This window comes from Gadus chalcogrammus, chromosome 21 (assembly GCF_026213295.1).
Source record: "Gadus chalcogrammus isolate NIFS_2021 chromosome 21, NIFS_Gcha_1.0, whole genome shotgun sequence".
NCBI lineage: Eukaryota > Metazoa > Chordata > Actinopteri > Gadiformes > Gadidae > Gadus > Gadus chalcogrammus.
Window position 1 is genome coordinate 13,687,642 of NC_079432.1, and position 18,859 is coordinate 13,706,500.

Sequence of the window (18,859 nt, forward strand, 5' to 3'; positions counted from 1 at the left end):
ATTTGATGTAGCTCTAACTCTAGGGGGGTTACACGGCGTGGCTTGTTTGTCTCCGGTCTCCGGTGAAGTGTGACACCATGCAGCGCCAGAAGAGGCCCCCGGGGGCCAGGGTTAACACCCCGCCGCGCGCACCACCCCGCGCCAACTAACAAAATCATGTTGATTAGCTCGCGGTTAGCCCGCCCTCTAATGGGAAGTGAAGACTGCACTCACAACCTGTCCCGGACTATCACGTCACCGGCCGGGGGGGCAAGTTAAGGGAGTTGAGACACAATTGTCTGGTCGAGTTTGCTGCTAATTGGCCTAATGAGGAACTCTTTTGGCTGTGGTGTCTGCCAGCCCGACGTGGCCAACAGAGCTGAGCCGGAGAAAATAAAGGGTGTCAGTTCATAATCATCAGCAGCGGTAGAAGAGATGGGTCAGTCATGGGACGGACACATCCGGCTCGGCCCAAAAATGCACGTTTCAGCGAATGAATACCCACTATAGTCCGATTAGTATTGGTCAGTATCCGATGTCCATATGAATATGATGAGCACCGACAGATGATCCCCATCTATCCCCGTGTGCACGTTTGTGTGTGTGTGTGTGTGTGTGTGTGTGCGTGTTATGTCTGCACAAGTGCGCGTCTTGTGTGCGGTTTTCATCCAGCCACACTGCTATGTCAGTTGAGGAGTGCCGGCTGTGACTTAGCGCACCATTCCGCCGCAATCGTAAGAGTCCTCCACATTTGGTTCCCGTGTGTAGATCCATTGTGCCCCTCTCCTGCATTCAGCCCCCTCCATGGTCAACAGTCGAGCTAACCACAATCCATCAGGATCGCCTCTTACGTCCCCCTTAACCCCCCGACTAAACCTCTGCTCTCTCTCTTCCTCTTGCTGCTGCGACCTCTAGTCCCTATCACCGGTGAGTAGACCGCAGACAGACCCTCTGTCCTCTCAAGGGTCGCTCCGGTCCGAGCGCTCGCCAACGCGTGTTTGACACCATCCCGCATCCCCCCCCGCCGTTTTTGACGCTCTCCCCCTCTACCCCCACCCTTCTCCCCCCCCCCCCCCCAGACGAGAACCACAGCGCCTCGGCGGTGCCGGAGAACAACCGCCTGCTGGACGTGCCGCGCTACCACTGCGAGGGGGCCGAGTCCCCCTACCAGACGGGCCAGCTGCACCCGGCCATCAGGGTGGCGGACCTCCTGCAGCACATCAACCTGATGAAGACCTCCGACAGCTACGGCTTCAAGGAGGAGTACGAAGTAAGGCGCAGAGGATCGGAAGCAAGGGGCGGCGCTGGTTTATTCGTCATCAAATTTTGTTTGCCGGTTTGATTTTTTTCTGCAGCAAGGTGTAGTACAGTAGTGTTAGGAGTATTGACGGCTGGGGTTTCCACGGCGATGTTAGCCGTGTCGGCGACGTTAGTAGCATTGTCAGCGTTGGCAGTTTGACCAAGAAGGCTGCAGGATGCTTCAGGATAGTATTGGGCTTTTAGAATTTTAGTGTGTTATTTTGTACTTATCGTTATTCGGTTCCTGTCTGTTGGTGTTGCAGAGTTTCTTCGAAGGCCAGTCGGCCTCATGGGACGTGGCCAAGAAGGATCAGAATCGCACCAAGAATCGCTACGGCAACATCATAGCCTGTAAGAACCTACACTTCGCACAGCTCGAAGTTTTACAGACGAATGTAACTTTAAAAATGTAACCTTAGCTTTTAACCTAAGCCATGGACTCTAGAAAACGTACCATGGGAGACAGAAAGGGTAAGAGTATAGTGCATTATTCCTAGGTATGGTGCAATACTGGGCAAAATGGCATTCCTTCTGTGGTGAGGCCATTACCAATGGAAGACCGTTCTCTAATCTATGTTATTCGTTGCTTTGCTCTCTCGTCGTGTTTCTCTTCTCCCCTCTCTGCCTTCTACCCTGTCTCTCTCCTCCAGATGACCACTCAAGGGTTATTCTTCAGCCTATTGAAGACGACCCCTCCTCCGATTACATCAACGCCAACTACATCGATGTAAGTGGAAACGCATCGAACGCTACTATTGGCTCCCAACGAAACCAGCGAAACCACACCCCCTCGCTCGTATGTCAGGCCTCTATACCTTTATCGCCTATACAAGTTGTGCATCCGCCATTTTTGAAGTTCAACCCATCCCACCAGGACATTGCACGCCGTCTGTGTCACTCATGCGTGAGGTTTTACATCTTCCAGTCCGCCAATCACAATCGATTCATCGCTCACTTCAGAAATTCATTCATTCAAGTCCCCAATGCGTTGTACCATCCAACTTCCAACATACCAACCAAGATCAACCATGCTTTCTACCATCTACCGTCAATCATCCAACATATCTTCTAACAACTACAATACCTTCTACTAACATCTACCATACCTTCTAGTAACATCTACCATACCTTCTACTAACATCTACCATGACTTCAAGTAACATCTACCATGACTTCTAGTAACATCTACCATTCCTTCTACTAACATCTACCATACCTTCTACTAACATCTACCATTCCTTCTGCTAACATCTACCATACCTTCTACTAACATCTACCATACCTTCTACTAACATCTACCATACCTTCTACTAACATCTACCATACCTTCTACTGACATCTACCATACCTTCTACTGACATCTACCATACCTTCTACTAACATCTACCATACCTTCTACTGACATCTACCATACCTTCTACTAACATCTACCATACCTTCTACTAACATCTGCCATTCCTTCTGCTAACATCTACCATACCTTCTACTAACATCTACCATACCTTCTACCAACTAACATCTACCATACCTTCTACCAACTAACATCTACCATACCTTCTACCAACTAACATCCACCATCCATAGAATTCTACCATCCAGCATCAATCTCTCATTTTCGCTTCAACCGTGTTTGCATTTCCCACCTCCATCTCTTGCCATTTTGCCATCATAGGGATTATTTGCATGTTGATCATCCATGAGTTCAGTTTGTTTACTGTACTGTACTGGCGCTGCTTTGGGCCAGCCTTGCTAATGTTAATATTGCCATTAACTGTTTACAACTGCTTTTAATGCATGACTTCACTCAGTCATCTTTTATCTAGAGAGTTGAATCAGGGAGGACCTTGCCAGGATTAGCTAATCTCTTTTTTATATCTATATTTGCTCAATTAAATTTAAATGTAAATACAATTATCCTATAATATCAACATCTCGGGCATAGTGTCACACTGCAAGATGTTTGGATTACGCAATTACACTGTCATGATATTGACTTTGGTGTTGTACTGCCTAAAGTGCTTTGCATAGATTGTTAAATAGTAGGCACCAGGCAATGTCCTCTCTATCCATTCTACCTCTATGTTTTCAGTTGTTTACTTTCTGCATGTGCTATTCAAACTTGCCATTGTGTCACTACAACTTTTCTTTTTTTCCTGATTGACACCCACTGACATGGTGTCTTTCTGTCTTTTTTTCTTCCTTTCCTCTGCTCATAAATCTGCCTGTGGCTTGGGTTATAGATTTGGCTGTACAGGGATGTAAGTATTGCTATGGATCCTCTCGACTACCCCCCTACCTAGAACACCCCACTATCTGCCCATCCGTTCAGAGATCCGCCATGCGTCCACTGACACCAACATACTCCCCCATTCCCAGCACTCTGCTGCGAGGTAGTCCTCTATTGGCCCAAAGGTTGACCTATCGACCAAATGTCCCCCCCCACCCGTACCCACCCGAAACCTGCCATCTTAACCACAATTCAGGCCTGCCTAAGCGACACACATAACGCGCTGGCCACGTTGCATAGCCACTGATGGGCGTTGTAGGGGAGAGTTTGAGCAGGTTTTCACAAGGAGTTTGGAACAGTTTTATATCTTTTTTATTTTTATCTATTTTTTTTTATCATCTCATTAGTAAGATAACCAAACATATTTTTACTTCCATATATGTATATGTACGTTTTTATACCTATGTTTACTATGCCATCTTTTCATCTTCTTCGGTCCTGTAGTCAAGTGCCTTCGTCATTAAAGACAAACGGCCAGTTGGTTTTGGGTATAACATAGAAAACCGTCTAGGAAGGAACCTTTCTGAACGTCATGGCATCATGTTGATGAGAGCTTTATTCCCACAGGGCTACCAGAGACCAAGTCACTACATCGCCACGCAGGGTAAGCTGCACCACGCTGTACACAATTTAAATGCTAATCCTGTGTGTGCCGTATCAGGACCCTGCATGGGACCGCTCCACACAGCCTCAAAACATTCATCATAGACAGATCAATAATTTAAACATTGTCCTGCGGTTTACCCGTATAAAACTGTGCGCTTGTGTGTGTGTGTTGGTGTTAGGTCCAGTTCATGAGACCGTATATGACTTCTGGAGGATGGCGTGGCAGGAACAGTCTGCCTGTATCGTCATGGTTACCAATCTGGTGGAGGTTGGAAGGGTACGTATTTCATGTTGTTCTCTTGAAAAAGGACAAAAACAGGCCACTTCTACATTGTACTTAAAAAAGGACAAGTAAAACATTTAGTTAAAGTATTTATACGTCAGTTCCAACCTTTATATTGTTGAATAATTCCTTAGAGTTATTCAAAAATAAGTTGTTTGAAAAAGTAAACAGTATGAACCGCCACTGCCGGTCATATTGCTAATTCCAGCGCCAAGTTTTGTGCTGGTAAAGTGCTTGTGGAGCCACTTGACGCCATGAGGCGGCCGGTTCATTTCCCCGCTCTCCTCCAACAGGTCAAGTGCTACAAGTACTGGCCCGACGATGCCGAGGTGTACGGAGATTTCAAGGTGACGTTTGTGGAGGTCGAACCCCTGGCCGAGTACGTCGTCCGGACTTTTACTTTGGAGAGGGTGAGTGTGTTTCCCTAGTTTTGTTTCTGCACGTTATACGACCAGAGACGCACGCAGCAGCGATAGCTCCCCATTCACAGAGGTTATTGAAATTAGTTTCACAAATCCATCTCTTCTCCTCCCTCAGCGTGGATTCAACGAGGTGCGAGAGGTCAAGCAGTTCCACTTCACCGGCTGGCCCGATCACGGCGTGCCGTATCACGCCACAGGACTACTTTCCTTCATCCGCAGGGTCAAAGTCTCCAACCCGCCCTCGGCTGGGCCCGTCGTGGTCCACTGCAGGTGTGTAGAGAATGCACAGAAACACGAGGAGTGTAGACGCCCTTTCGACCGACGTACAGGCCGGTATCCCTCCGCCTCTCACCTTGTTATGTGTGCGCGTGCGCGCCTCTCTCTCTCTCTCTCTCTCTCTCGGGGTGTTCAGCGCCGGAGCGGGACGCACGGGCTGCTTCATCGTGATCGACATCATGCTGGACATGGCGGAGAGGGAAGGCGTGGTGGACATCTACAACTGCGTCAAGGCCCTGCGCTCCAGGAGGATCAACATGGTACAGACTGAGGTGACTACATTACCCATCAGCCATCTGCATCTTCATCCGCTCACCGGCGCGCATGCTAAGTGAAATGGCGCGACGCGCTGTGTGTATACGGAAGGTATTGGCTGTCCAGGACCTGTGGCTGCAGCGTTCATACGTTATCTCATCTATGTGTCAACACGATTTCACGCTAGAGACCTTCACAAACCAGCCCAACGCCAGCATCACACCCAACGTCATCTCAGCCATGTACCATGCTCTCACTTCAGTCCTCAGATCCTTAGACGTAGACTAAGGTGGGAACAAATTGCCTTATTTGGGTTAGCATAGTCGGTCGAGTTGTGCCCTAGGTCCTTTGATTTGGCTTGGATAGATCCTTTGCACAGTTCAACATCGTTAACACACCTCCACTAGTGAAGTCTACGGCCTGTGCCCTAGTACCTAAAAGGAACTGACCCATAAGGGGTGTTATGAGCAACACCTGTGAGTCCTATGATGAGACCTCTGTGAAAAAGCTGTATTAGTAACACAGCAATATTTGAGACAATGGAGGGGACCCAGAGACCAGATTCATATTTCCCAAGTAGTATAATTATGGCTGTTTTAATTATTTTTTTTCCCTGTGGAGATAAACACCACACTAATTGCAGCTTCTCTGAGGTTTCACTTCAGCGTCTTAAGGAACAGGAATATCAACCTTGTTGTGTGGACGTAATACTCTAATACTGTCAGATTCATCATCTCTTTCATGGCTCCACCTTCAATCCCATGTGGCATGCACTCTGCATGCTGTCGTTCACAACGTGTGTGTGTGTGTGTGGCACAATATGGGTGTTGTTAGTAAAGATGTGTTTATTTTGTGTTCTGCTCGATTTTATATTTTAGGGTGGCTTTTGAACTCTACATTCGCTAGTAAATTGTATTTTGAAATCTACAATTAAATGTACTCCTGTAACAACCGACATTAGGAAATGGTTAAAGCACATCACCAGTCTGGGAGATCAAAGCATCGTGACCCTCTCTCCTGGCTTCATTAAAGTCTCCCTTACCAATATCATTTGTCAAACTTACTCTGTTGCTCCCATTCTGCCGAAGAGCATTTAGCATGCCTGCGGCCTCAACATGAATTCGAACAGTAAATAGCAGTCGCATTTTTGTATTTTTGTTGTCAAATTGGCAGCGGTAGCTTAAGCTACAATGCTAGTGTTTTGTGCTGAAAAAAAACCTTAGTCTTCCCCTGCCTCTACGGGCGGATCTACCTCTAGCGTTACAAATAAAGGAAGTCTGTTAGTGTGCGAGTGAGACTGCTGCTGGTGTGAACTACTGTGCCCCAAAGTGCTAATGCTACTGTGACGCTAATGCTTTCGGGAGAATCGCTGAAGTTAAAGTAAAGTTTGCCAATTTATATTTAATTTTTTTGTTTAGTGAAGTAAGGGGAGTTGGTTAGAATGGATTTATCACTATTGCCCTTTAAAGTTAATTGTCTCCTCAAAATCTGAAGGGATAATGTGCAGCATGCAGACTGGGGATGTATCGATACCTGGCCATAAAGTTGCACACATAACAAACAATAGGATATCGTGTTGATGTTGCTGCCTTCCACAGCATGTGTGTGCGTGATTCCATGTATGTGTTGGATGTGCCTTTCAGGAGCAGTACATATTCATCCATGACGCCATCCTGGAGGCGTGTCTGTGTGGAGAGACGGCCATACCGGTGTGCGAGTTCAAGGCCGCCTTCTATGAGCTGATCCGCATCGACTCCCAAACCAACTCCTCCCACCTGAAGGACGAGTTTCAGGTGAGTTTGATGTCATTCCCACAGTCGTCTGGTACCGTCCCCAAACATTCCCATCCATTCAGCGCCTGACCTGCTCCCTGCGTCACGTTTAACAAACATACACAAATGAAACCAGCGATGCAAAAGCTAATTCCCGGCCTGTTAGAGGAAGTAGGGGTGGGAATCACAGGGTACCTCATGATACTATACGACAGGTGATACATGGCCCACGATACCGATACAGCGATTCTCTGATAATCAATATATTGTTAGACAATCCTTTAACGATACATCACGATATCTGTCTAACTATGAATACAAAATCAATGTGAAAAGGTAAAGTGCTGGATCTGTCTAACAAGTAACTTTTTTCAGTTACTCGTCTTTGGCTAGTTAACTTCCTCACAAGTTCCCCCTCATTGAATTGTTGAGCGCCACCTTGAGGAGTGATAAAGTAGTGATGCTGGGAGCAGGGAAGTCTGCCCCCAGCCTGTTTAGAGCGCCTTAGTTTGTTAATTAAAATATCGATGGTATCGAAGTAGGGCGGCGATATATCGCAGAATCAATATTTCGTCCCGCCCCTAAGAGGTACCCCATGTTAGCCTCTTCCGACAGGGCTTCTCAAACAGGCTCCTTCAAACCAACACACTTCCCCCCTACCCTCTCTCCCACTGCTCCGCCATGTCAGAGCGCTGACTGAAAAGAAGAGGAACACTGTCGGCCTAACCCTCAACCTCTCTGTGTTCCCTGGTCCTCCCCTCCCCCACCCCCAACCCAGACCCTGAACTCGGTGACCCCCCAGCCCCAGCCGGAGGACTGCAGCATCGCGCTGCTGCCCAGGAACCAAGAGAAGAACCGCTTCATGGACGGCCTGCCCCCAGACCGCTGCCTGCCCTTCCTCATCACCATCGACGGAGAGAGCAGCAACTACATCAACGCCGCCCTCATGGATGTAAGTCCGCAGCGCACCCCTCCACACAAGCTCGCACACTCGTGCACAAAAGTACGTGTGTCTGTCCCACTTATCTATCCAAAGTGTGTCCTCATAGTATCCTATGAGTATTAATACGGGCCGAATCATACTTGGCCCTTTGCAGTTGATAGCTTAAGCCCGGTATTGCTGTGTAGCCTCTACATGTAGATGATTAGCATCTGTTGTTGTTCAAACATTTCTAGATGTACCCTGCTTAATGTACGGTGTTGCCTTGCAAATGGTTTAGCATAAACGTATGTACACAGCCGTGTTTACACAGGCAACGGTCGAACACACACGCAGACTCCCCTCCCTGTTTGTGCGATGCATTGTTGTGTGGTTTTTAGCCGCAGGAGGCTAGAGACAAATCCAGGTTGTGAAAAGACCTCTTGCCAATCAAAGCAGACCCTGAATTTGCCTTTGTCACACTGGTGTGATAGCAGGGTGAACACAGGTGTGGCTCTTGACGTTGATTACGGGCACTGCATGCCTACTGGACTGTAATTCACTTGATTAGCTCCACCTGTTTTCACCCCTGCTATAACAGCTCTGTGATTAAGGCCTATACATTGGCTGGGGAATAATCGATTGTTGCAAAGGCTGCGCGGTGATCAGCCAATCGCAGACAGCCTTGGTGTTACAAGACCCTAGGGAACGCTGTAAAAGGTTTTAAGGAGTCTCAACCAAAAGCAGCATGTAACCTTGTTGCTTTAGAATTCTAAGTTATTTAGTTAAGTCAACTTATTGAGATATTTAATAAGTTGCGATATTTTAACATTTCTAACTTGCATTTGTGTATTAAAGGGTGGCGTACAGTAAGCTAAAGATGGGGTACTAGGTAATTGTTTAAGAAGAAGAATCAAATAGAACGTGTCACCTTACAACTTATGGGCCGTACAGTAATATGCATTCCGTTTAGTTTGGTTGTGAGTATTGAATTCTTCCATCCTAGTGTAAACCGCTAACAAATTGTCAATGGCCCATAACTGCTTTATTAGATGTGAAAAGTACTGAATTAAATTCAACTAAATATATATAGTAGATCATTTACAAAACTGTCTTTAGTTAAATAATAAAAAACGATTTGAATGCATCATTGAGTTCAGTCCAAATTATAATAAAAAAGACCCATGCTCACCTTTTGGCCTCTCTCTAACCAAGCTGTCAGAAGAGTTCCAGGTAAAGGGATTTTAATTCACATGTCTGATACTGGATTTGTTTCACGGCTTCACTGTGTCTTCGCGCCGCCAGGGTCATATCTATTAAATCCACATATATGTATCTATATATTATATAGATATATATAGGTAGATATATAACCAGTCACATCCAACCCCATAACACTAAATGTCTCCACCACCTGGGCGGCTGGGCCTCATTCACTTTCAGTGGAACCCCCAAACTCCCTATTTGTACATTTGCTAGCAATCTTCTAATAAATGTATTCAAAAAAATTAAAACTGCCAAAAATGTTGAATTTGAACTTGGATCCATTGAAAGCGACTAATAGATCTTGATGTTGGTAGTTTGGTTGTCTATGTGCATAGCTAGTTCCTTCCTATACATCCAGCGGTCAAATGCATGATCCCCCCCCCCCCCCCCCTACATTTGATTGGCTAACTGCATGATCACATGACCACCACACTTCACTGCTTCATGTCAACCGTGTGTGTGTGTGTGTGTGTGTGTGTGTGTGTGTGTGTGTGTGGGTGGGTGGGTGGGGGTGGGTGTGTGCCAGTCTGAATATTTGTGTTGGATGGATGATAAAGAAAGAACAGGACTTAGAAAATGATAAACAGGTCTTGTCATTGTGTGTGTGTGTGTGTGTGTGTGTGTGTGTGTGTGTGTGTGTGTGTGTGTGTGTGTGTGTGTGTGTGTGTGTGTGTGTGTGTGTGTGTGTGTGTGTGTGTGTGTGTGTGTGTGTGTCATTATTGAAATTCTGTATCCTCACCCTAACCCTAACCCAAATCCATAAATGGGATTCACAAAGGTTTTAGTGCAGTCGGTGTGAATGAGTGAATAAAGTGCTGTCCCCCCGCCCCCCTGCAGAGCTACAGACAGCCCGCCGCCTTCATCGTCACCCAGCACCCACTGCCCAACACGGTCAAGGACTTCTGGCGCCTGGTGTACGACTACGGCTGCACCAGCCTGGTGATGCTCAACGAGATCGACCTGGCTCAGGTCAGTCCTACTGTGGACGGGATGCACATACACACAGGCTCACACTCATGCACACAAACATGCATGCACACATCTAAACACACATTCACACATACACACACACACACACACACACACACACACACACACACACATACACGCATAAACATACACATACACATGCATACATATACACATGCATAATCACGCACGCACACACACATATATACACACACACACACACACACACACACACACACACACACACACACACACACACACACACACACACACACACACACACACACACACACACACACACACACACACACACACACACACACATGCATACACACAAACACACACAGATACATACACACAGGCATACACATACAAACATACATACATACACGCACAAACTTTGATTGTCGCTGCAGTTCTATTGCCTGATGTGATCCTCCGGGCCGCTCTCACCAGCAGCCCTGGTCAAAGCGCTGTCCTGTGAGTGTCTCAATGCCCGCGTGTTGCGTCTCTGCAGGGCTGCCCTCAGTACTGGCCCGAGGAGGGCATGCTGCGCTACGGCCCCGTCCAGGTGGAGTGCATGTCCTGCTCCATGGACTGTGACGTCATCAGCAGGCTCTTCCGCGTCTGCAACCTCACCAGGGTCAGTTCACCTGCCCCCACCTCCACGAGCCTCCCGTTTAATATTCAATCACCAGACGCTGATGTAGTCTGCATATTATTGCATCGTCTATATTCGATATTAAAGCAGACGCTCGTTACTGTGTAAATTGTGAGTGTTTATCCGTGGTCTCTCGTCTATGATATGTGTTGAGTCCCACTCCCCAGTCCACCACACGTCATAACCAGCATGTGCGTTGTGTTCCAGCCCCAGGAGGGATACCTGATGGTGCGTCAGTTCCAGTACCTGGGCTGGGCGGGCCACAGAGACGTCCCCACCTCCAAGCGCTCCTTCCTCAAACTCCTCCTCCAGGTGGACCAATGGCAGCGTGAGGGCGAGGAGGGGGAGGGCCGGACCATTGTGCACTGCCTGTGAGTACATGCACGCAGTTATCCTGTTCCAGGAGGCTTTGGACATGAAATGGGATGGGGGGTTCAGTGTGCTTATCCCAGGGGTGGATAACAAAGGCAGCTGGAATCGTCAAGAGAAGAGAGAGTCGATTAGCTTTAGTTTGACCGGTTTTGATGATCTGATAATGGAAAACACGGGGTGCTCAAGGATGGTTCCACTTACAGAGGAAGGCGAGGAACACTTATAAAATAATGAAGGCTGATGAATATATAATGACATCCTCTTAAACGTTATCCACAAATTCTCAGTGAAGTTAACAACACTTGGACTACTTGTAGTTGTTTAGACTGTGGATTGTCTATTGAACTATATGAGCAATGAATAATAATATAAAAAAATATATAATACATATGTAAAACTCCATATTCCAAAATGATAAATCTATATATATGTGTATATGTTTGTATATCTTTTATTGTTGATGTATTCATTATTATGATGATGCAACAAATGTAAAACTCAACGTGTGTGTGTGTGTGTGTGTGTGTGTGTGTGTGTGTGTGTGTGTGTGTGTGTGTGTGTGTGTGTGTGTGTGTGTGTGTGTGTGTGTGTGTGTGTGTGTGTGTGTGTGTGTGTGTGTGTGTCTCTGCAGTAGCGGCGGGGGGCGCAGCGGCGTGCTGTGTGCCAGCAGCATCGTGTGTGAGATGGCCAAGCGGCAGAGCGTGGTGGACGTCTTCCACGCCGTCAAGAGCCTGAGGAACAGCAAGCCCAACATGGTGGACACCCCGGTGAGTCTCAGGGGCCCCGGGTTGACTCGACATGAAGGGGGGCCCTCAGGCCCAACGACAGGGTCAGAGCCACGACCACGCAGGGGAAACACTCACTGTGATGTTTGAGATGCATAAGCCAGCCCCACACAGACAGAGCTAGCTGCTTTTATTAAAGCGTCACCCAAAAACAAACCTTAGAATTGCTTTTGACAACCGACTATTATCCCCTCCGTCCCTCTTTCTAACGCTTCATTTGTTTGCTTTTAAATGTTTCAATGTGGCCTTTTCATTGTATTGTTTTTATAATAGGACGATTGTCTGGTGCTTTTGCTGTATCAACTAAATGTGTTGTTATAGATGGTCTAAAATGCGACGCCCCTCCCCTCGGGATACTGACCATCCCCGTGGTAGGCTGAGCGGCAGCTGACCATCGTCTGTGTGCTTCATGTGTCCCCTGTTCAGGAGCAGTACCGCTTCTGCTACGACCTGGCGCTGGAGTTCATCGAGAGCTCCTCCTAGGCCCAAGGAGACGTCCTCTCACCTCACACGCTTCACTCTCGTGTTTTTTTGGCTTGATGATGATGATAACCCCTCCCCCTTTTGCAGTGACGCTTTTTTTTTCTTCAATATCCTCATTGCGTCTCTCTCCCGTTGATATAGCGCTGTGATTCCATTGGACGGGACGGGAAGCGCAGAAGGGCGTGAGAACAAATGGCCTTGGTCACGAGGCGGGGTTCACGTTAACGTTTTTCGTTCGTTTTTCCCCCCGAGCCCCGTTGGGGCCGGAGCTCGACGTGGATCGTGATGTTTAGCCTCGTCCATGAACCATAAACTCCCAACGCCCAGCGTCAGTTCAGCTCACATCGATCAACGTGTGCGTTCCCCCCACACCGTACACCACACACAGATTGCTAAAGCTAAGAGTGCGCCGTTGTTCCCGCGGCCATGTGTACGTTTACAGCCACCCACACCTCAAGCACCACAGAAGAGGACAGCCGTGGGGGGGGGGGGGGGGGGCTGAGTCGTCCGCACCGTACACCAGCAGTATATTTTGGACACCTTAGCATACACCGCAGGTTTTTTTGTTTGCTGGCCCAGCGGATTATATTTAGTGTATTTGGTCATTTCAGAAGTCGCTCCGCGGCGTCCAAGGTCAAAATGGAAGGAGGGACGAGGAACGTGGAATGATATAAGGGAACTGAAAGTAGCTTGTATATCTTTATAGATTTGTGTATAAGAGGATATTGGATCTTAGAGCGGAGACGGACTAGGGACAGGGGGAGGACGAGTTAGTGTATGGGGAGTTACAAACAAGAAAGTAGCTTGTTCTTTTGTTTTCCTTTTGTACTACTTTGTTCTTATTTTTTGTAATTGTCCCCCATCACATCATTGTTTTTGTATCATGCAATGGAAAAGGTCTAAACTTATGTTATTCACTAAATGTACACAGTGAAGTGAAATGTGTTGGCAGCAATCAGTGCTAGGGTTCTTGCAGTTTTCTGAGACTAATGTTATTTTCTGTTACGTCACATGCTCTTGTGGTATTACTTACCTGTCTACTCAATAAGAAAAGCCTTACTCACAATATTGTACCGTAAACCACAAGTTTTCTGTGATAACTTTTGTATCAAGCGCAATCATCTAACATTAGCTTAATCATTTGTTTCAAGGGGCTGAGCCCAATATTATTTCGTTCCCACAAATTTAAATTCGATTTTTTTATTTTTTTTTGTGGTTTCATGGCTCAGAATTTTGTGTTGGCCTGCTTGATGTATACGGTGAAACACGTGTAAATTTAATTTGCACCTTTGTGCTTATGTTATGAATAGATTCGGCATGGGGCGTTGAACCTCCGAACACCTCAATTGTCTTGTGCACTGATGGCCGGCATTTTTTTTATTTTTTTTCATGATTTAAAAGCTGATGTTTATTCATAAGCCAAAGACTTTGTGTAAATATGTCTATATGGATAAAGCGCATCATTTGTATTTATTGTTTCCTTGTTTTTTGCATATGAGAACAATCATTCTTCATTCCACGTTTACTGCCGGCGTCTCATACAAACCACAGGGTCACATGATGACGGGGGGTGGGTGGGGCTGGGGTCTGACACAAGGTGTAGTCCCGTGGGGTCAGTCCCTCGGGGGGACGGACTGAGTGAGCTCGGTGTGGAAGCCCCACCTGATATAAGAACCAGCATGTTTAAAGTGGGCATGTACTCTCGTTTTGGGTCCATGCAGGAGAACATTTAAGGACCTCCGATCAAAGCTGTATATTAAAAGCATTAATTGTAGTATCTTTTGAATATTTAGATGGAAGTCAACAGTATCTTTCTGTTTTATTTTTCGTTCAACGTTTTTTTGTTGGTTCGTTGTTCTTTTTTCACTTCTGAATCTCTGTGATGTTACCGTTGTGTTTAGAAAAAGTAAAAGACAAAAAAAGGCCATTGCTCGACTTGTGGACGGGAACATGTTGTTTAGCCGCAGAAGAGGCGAACCCAGAACGGTGGCTCATATCCCTGTATTATAGACCCTGGGGGAGATACTGTTGTTCTGCATCCACACATTACCCTGTAGCGAGGATGACTAAACACTCACTCGCTAGGCCTGGATGGTAGACAAGAGGGAGAGTTGGAAATATATATATTGTGCCTATCTGTTTGATTCTTTTTTTTTCTCTTAATACGAGCGTTTGAGAGCATTGTAACCGCTTCATTGTCTCAAACTGGGTTTTTGCTTTGAATGCGTGCTCGTGGACGATCAATGTTATCGTCGGTCAGAACAGAAGTTATATTGTAATGTAGGCCTAAAAGAAACAGAGGAGAAGTCATACTACTCTAGTGCTTCTTCATCAGAACAACACAGAGCTCTATCGGTAACAAACTTCAGAAGCGGAGCCGAGTTGCGCTGTAGAGACTGTACTTCTACACCGCTTTACCTTGTCCTCCAATGAAAAGACCGCCATAAACCAGGGTGGCATAATAAAGCATTTACTGCCACCTAGTGGACATTTGACTGACTTCAGACTGATCTCCGATTGCTCAATCTAGCAGCTGTTATCTGCTATCCTGCCATGCTAATACTTGGAGCGAAAATAAGCAGAACAATCCGTTAATGTAAAGGAGCCACGGTTTGAAAATTATACAATGCGAGTAGTAAAAAATAACTCTTCGCTTTCGTGCTTAATGCAGCCGAATGAGCGGTCATTGAGGTCAAGGGGCTACACTTTGATAATGTAGGGTGCTGGCAGAAGTTGTTGAATTCTTGTTATAGATTTAAAGATGAAACAACTTTGGAGTTCTTACCCCCACACACATAAATCTATTATCTCTGAAGATGATGCCCCCTTGAAACCACACAGTCCAAAAGCAACTGGTGTCTACATGGAAGTCTGGTCTGAATATACTGTTGATCTTCATGGTTTATTCATTCTTCTTGTCTGTAATGTTTGGCTTATTTGCTGTAATAAAAGAAAATTCCTTAACAACCGTGTTTCTTCAATCTGTGATCTCATACCAGCCCCCCCCCTCTCAACTCATACCAGCCCCCCCCCCCCCCCCTTAACTCATACCAGGCCCCCCCTCTCAACTCATACCAGCCCCCCCCCTCTCAACTCATACCAGCCCCCCCCCCTCAACTCATACCAGCCCCCCCCCTCTCAACTCATACCAGCCCCCCCCCTCTCAACTCATACCAGCCCCCCCCCTCTCAACTAATAACCAGCCCCCCCCCCCTCAACTCATTCCAGGGCCCCCCCCCCTCTCAACTCATACCAGCCCCCCCCCCCCCCTCAACTCATTCCAGGGCCCCCCCCCCTCTCAACTCATACCAGCCCCCCCCCCCCCTCTCAACTCATACCGTATGAGTTGAGAGGGGGGGGGGGGGCTGGTATGAGTTGAGAGGGGGGGGGCTGGTATGAGTTGAGGGGGGGGCTGGTATGAGTTGAGGGGGGGGCCCTGGTATGAGTTGAGGGGGGGGCCCTGGTATGAGTTGAGAGGGGGGGGGCTGGTATGAGTTGAAGGGGGAGGGCCCTGGTATGAGTTGAGAGGGGGGGGGGGCTGGTATGAGTTGAGGGGGGGGGCCTGGTATGAGTTGAAAGGGGGGGGGCTGGTATGAGTTGAGAGGGGGGGGCCCTGGTATGAGTTGAGGGGGGGGGGGGGGGCTGGTATGAGTCATACCAGCCCCCCCCCCCCCCCCCAACTCATACCAGGGCCCCTCTCTCCATTCATATCAGCCCCCCCCCCCTCAACTCCTACCAGGGCCCCTCCTGGGACAATGTCTATGTTTGACGTTGGTTCACAGCATTGGTTTGGTTTTTTATGCAGTAGGTAAAGGGGTAGGTGCGGAAAATCCCATAATCAACCTGATGCTTTAATTAGTTTTTTTCTCAAATATGGATCGCCAAAAAACGTACAAATGCCTTTCCAACTCAACTATCCCCTTTGGTGAGTGCACATGTCTCTTAAACATCCCTTGCAAAGCAGTGTATAGCTCTGCAAAGATGCAAAGATAAACAGCCCCTAGAATGCAGCTCTCAGTACCTAATTGATTTCCGCATACCCACAAGCCACAATGTCCGTCATTAAACCGAAGGTAAACTGCAGGGACACTCCTTAACTGTTTCCCAGAAATGAAGTTCTAAGCAACCTGTAATTCTTCATCTTCTGGTGTTTGAGATCAATGGATCAACTCCCGGACAACTCCCTGTCACATCTAAGACACTGGAACCAACATAGGAGGACGCTCCTGCTGCTGCCCAGCTTAGTACAGAAACACAGCGTGCCAACCAGAAAAGGACAAGGCCAAGTACTGAAGCCTGCAAGCTAAGGGTTGTGCAGACAAAATAAGCAGCATGACCACCAAAACACGTGTTGTAAGTTCTATGTTCAAAACGTGGAGGATGGCGGTGAAACTGAGGCCGCCACCTAGTGCAGCGATGGAACGATGGAAGTTGAACGCAGCAAAGGCTTCGTCTGCAAAGTCTTTGTCTGCTTTCTCTTCCCAGGAGGAGCGCACGCAGACAGAGATGAACAGACGCATTCTTGCCACCAAGCCACTATCTTTGGCCCTATCCCAGCCAAGGCAAAGTGCCTGCCCCAACTCTTGGACTGTTCTTGGACACAGAAACCAGTTACTCTGCCCCCTACCCCTACCCCGGTCACGGTCCACACTCAGGACCACAGCTGCACCGTTCACTGCACGCAGGCCCTTAGAGTAAGGGCCCTTAGAGTAAGGACCCTTAGAGCAAGGGCCACAGTTATACCAAGAGGTCCTAGAGAAACACTGCCACTATCATTCAAAACCGATTATTTTGTCCAGGTAATTCCCCAGTACGTCTTTCTTACAAAGAAAAAGGCATTTAATGCCACCTAGTGGATGTTATGCCTCACTGACAAACAGAAAAAGCAGAGGGATCTTAAGCATGTGTAGACTGGAGCACCCCGGGGCCAGCCCGAGGTCTTTCGGGGCCTTAATAAAAAATGTGGTGTCCCTGAAAAACTTATTTTAGGAGCCATTAGTGTAACGTTACCCGGTTCATCAAAATAACTTGTGAGTATATGGAGATTAATGCACCTGGGCCAGCGTCTCCATGGCTGAGCAAGGCACCTTAAAGCTGTACAAAGTGTGAGGAGCGAGCAACAAAAAAAACAAAAAAGTCACGCTGATCGTGTCGTTTTTCCCTCTTTCCCCAAGCGCTGGCCCTAAACAACCGCATCGGGTGTTTAAGCCAGGGACCGGCCCTGGAAGCACCTATGGCAGCTGTCATACGGTGGCTAAGATAGTTTATACAGGATATTAAATTGAGGTGGCCCTTTCTGTGAACATAGTGTGTGATGTTGATGAATGGCAGTGTGCCAAGTATATGGTGGGACAATATTTATGCAAGGCACTGTTATATGGGAAACAGCCTCAGTGGGCATTCAACTGGTTAACATGGGATGAAGTGAGGACTAGTGAGGTGCCCTTTTACACCCAGGTATCTGTCACCCTGTCAAAGGCAGACTTTCAGACGTTTCTGTTGAGTACAAAGGTTTACTCATTGGTGCCTTGCGGTGGTTCCGGGCCCTGGGGCCACCAGGACCGTCTCCATCACTGGAACGGCAGGTCGTCACCCCCCAGGGAGACCTCTCCTGACCGCCCTGCGAGGCGTGTCCTCCGTCAACCTTCAGCGTGCCAGATGGTTCCTGTTAGATGTACGCCTCCGGTTGAATAAGACCTCGCTGTACGTTTCTGTAGAGTCCCTGCACAAACAAGGACGCCCATGTATGGCCTTTACTTCCCCCTTCTACATAAAGTGTAACCATCTCTGAGAGAGAGAAGCAGTCCTCTTCTCTTGCGCAGACGAGCGCTCTCCTCCTGAGGTAATCAGAAATGCTCTTTTACTTAAGAACCAAGGTGTCTGATGTACCAAGCTTTCTAAACATACATTTAGAAAGGTATCTGGTCTAAAGGGACCTATGGACACGTCTGCTTTTCAGGGATCCATGTGATGTATTTAGATGAGCCCGATGCATTGAATGACGTGTTCCCACAGACACAGAGTGGGAATCAGAACAGAACAGATTCCTCATCCTTCAATGATGTCAATGCGTTGCATGTCATTTTATGTTCCTAATGTAATCACTGACGTGGTTTCATGCTTTCATGCATGCTTTTTTCAAGGAAATAATCAAAGAATTGGTGATCCCCCTGAAGGATTATGTTTTTCCAACCTGTCCTCGCTAAAAATATGAACTGATGAACC

At 47.3% G+C, this 18,859-nt stretch overlaps 1 protein-coding gene across 9 annotated transcripts in view; it reads left to right on the forward strand.

The window, feature by feature from the left end:
* ptprk (protein tyrosine phosphatase receptor type K) overlaps positions 1-15,593 on the forward strand; it is a 107,156-nt gene extending 91,563 nt beyond the window's left edge. For 3 of the 9 annotated variants that reach the window (XM_056581763.1, XM_056581768.1, XM_056581766.1), the window contains 16 exons: positions 1,059-1,249; positions 1,533-1,629; positions 1,929-2,005; positions 3,519-3,536; positions 4,133-4,169; positions 4,351-4,448; positions 4,748-4,864; positions 4,992-5,146; positions 5,289-5,424; positions 7,051-7,200; positions 7,958-8,131; positions 10,202-10,333; positions 10,851-10,976; positions 11,202-11,365; positions 11,998-12,133; positions 12,578-15,593. In XM_056581763.1, the coding sequence (XP_056437738.1) occupies positions 1,059-1,249; positions 1,533-1,629; positions 1,929-2,005; positions 3,519-3,536; positions 4,133-4,169; positions 4,351-4,448; positions 4,748-4,864; positions 4,992-5,146; positions 5,289-5,424; positions 7,051-7,200; positions 7,958-8,131; positions 10,202-10,333; positions 10,851-10,976; positions 11,202-11,365; positions 11,998-12,133; positions 12,578-12,634 (1,865 nt within the window). In that variant the 3' untranslated portion in view covers positions 12,635-15,593. The remainder of the gene's footprint in view (positions 1-1,058; positions 1,250-1,532; positions 1,630-1,928; positions 2,006-3,518; positions 3,537-4,132; positions 4,170-4,350; positions 4,449-4,747; positions 4,865-4,991; positions 5,147-5,288; positions 5,425-7,050; positions 7,201-7,957; positions 8,132-10,201; positions 10,334-10,850; positions 10,977-11,201; positions 11,366-11,997; positions 12,134-12,577) is intronic. The other 6 variants (XM_056581767.1, XM_056581770.1, XM_056581771.1 and 3 more) reach the window with 3 other exon arrangements.
* Positions 15,594-18,859: the final 3,266 nt, after the last annotated feature.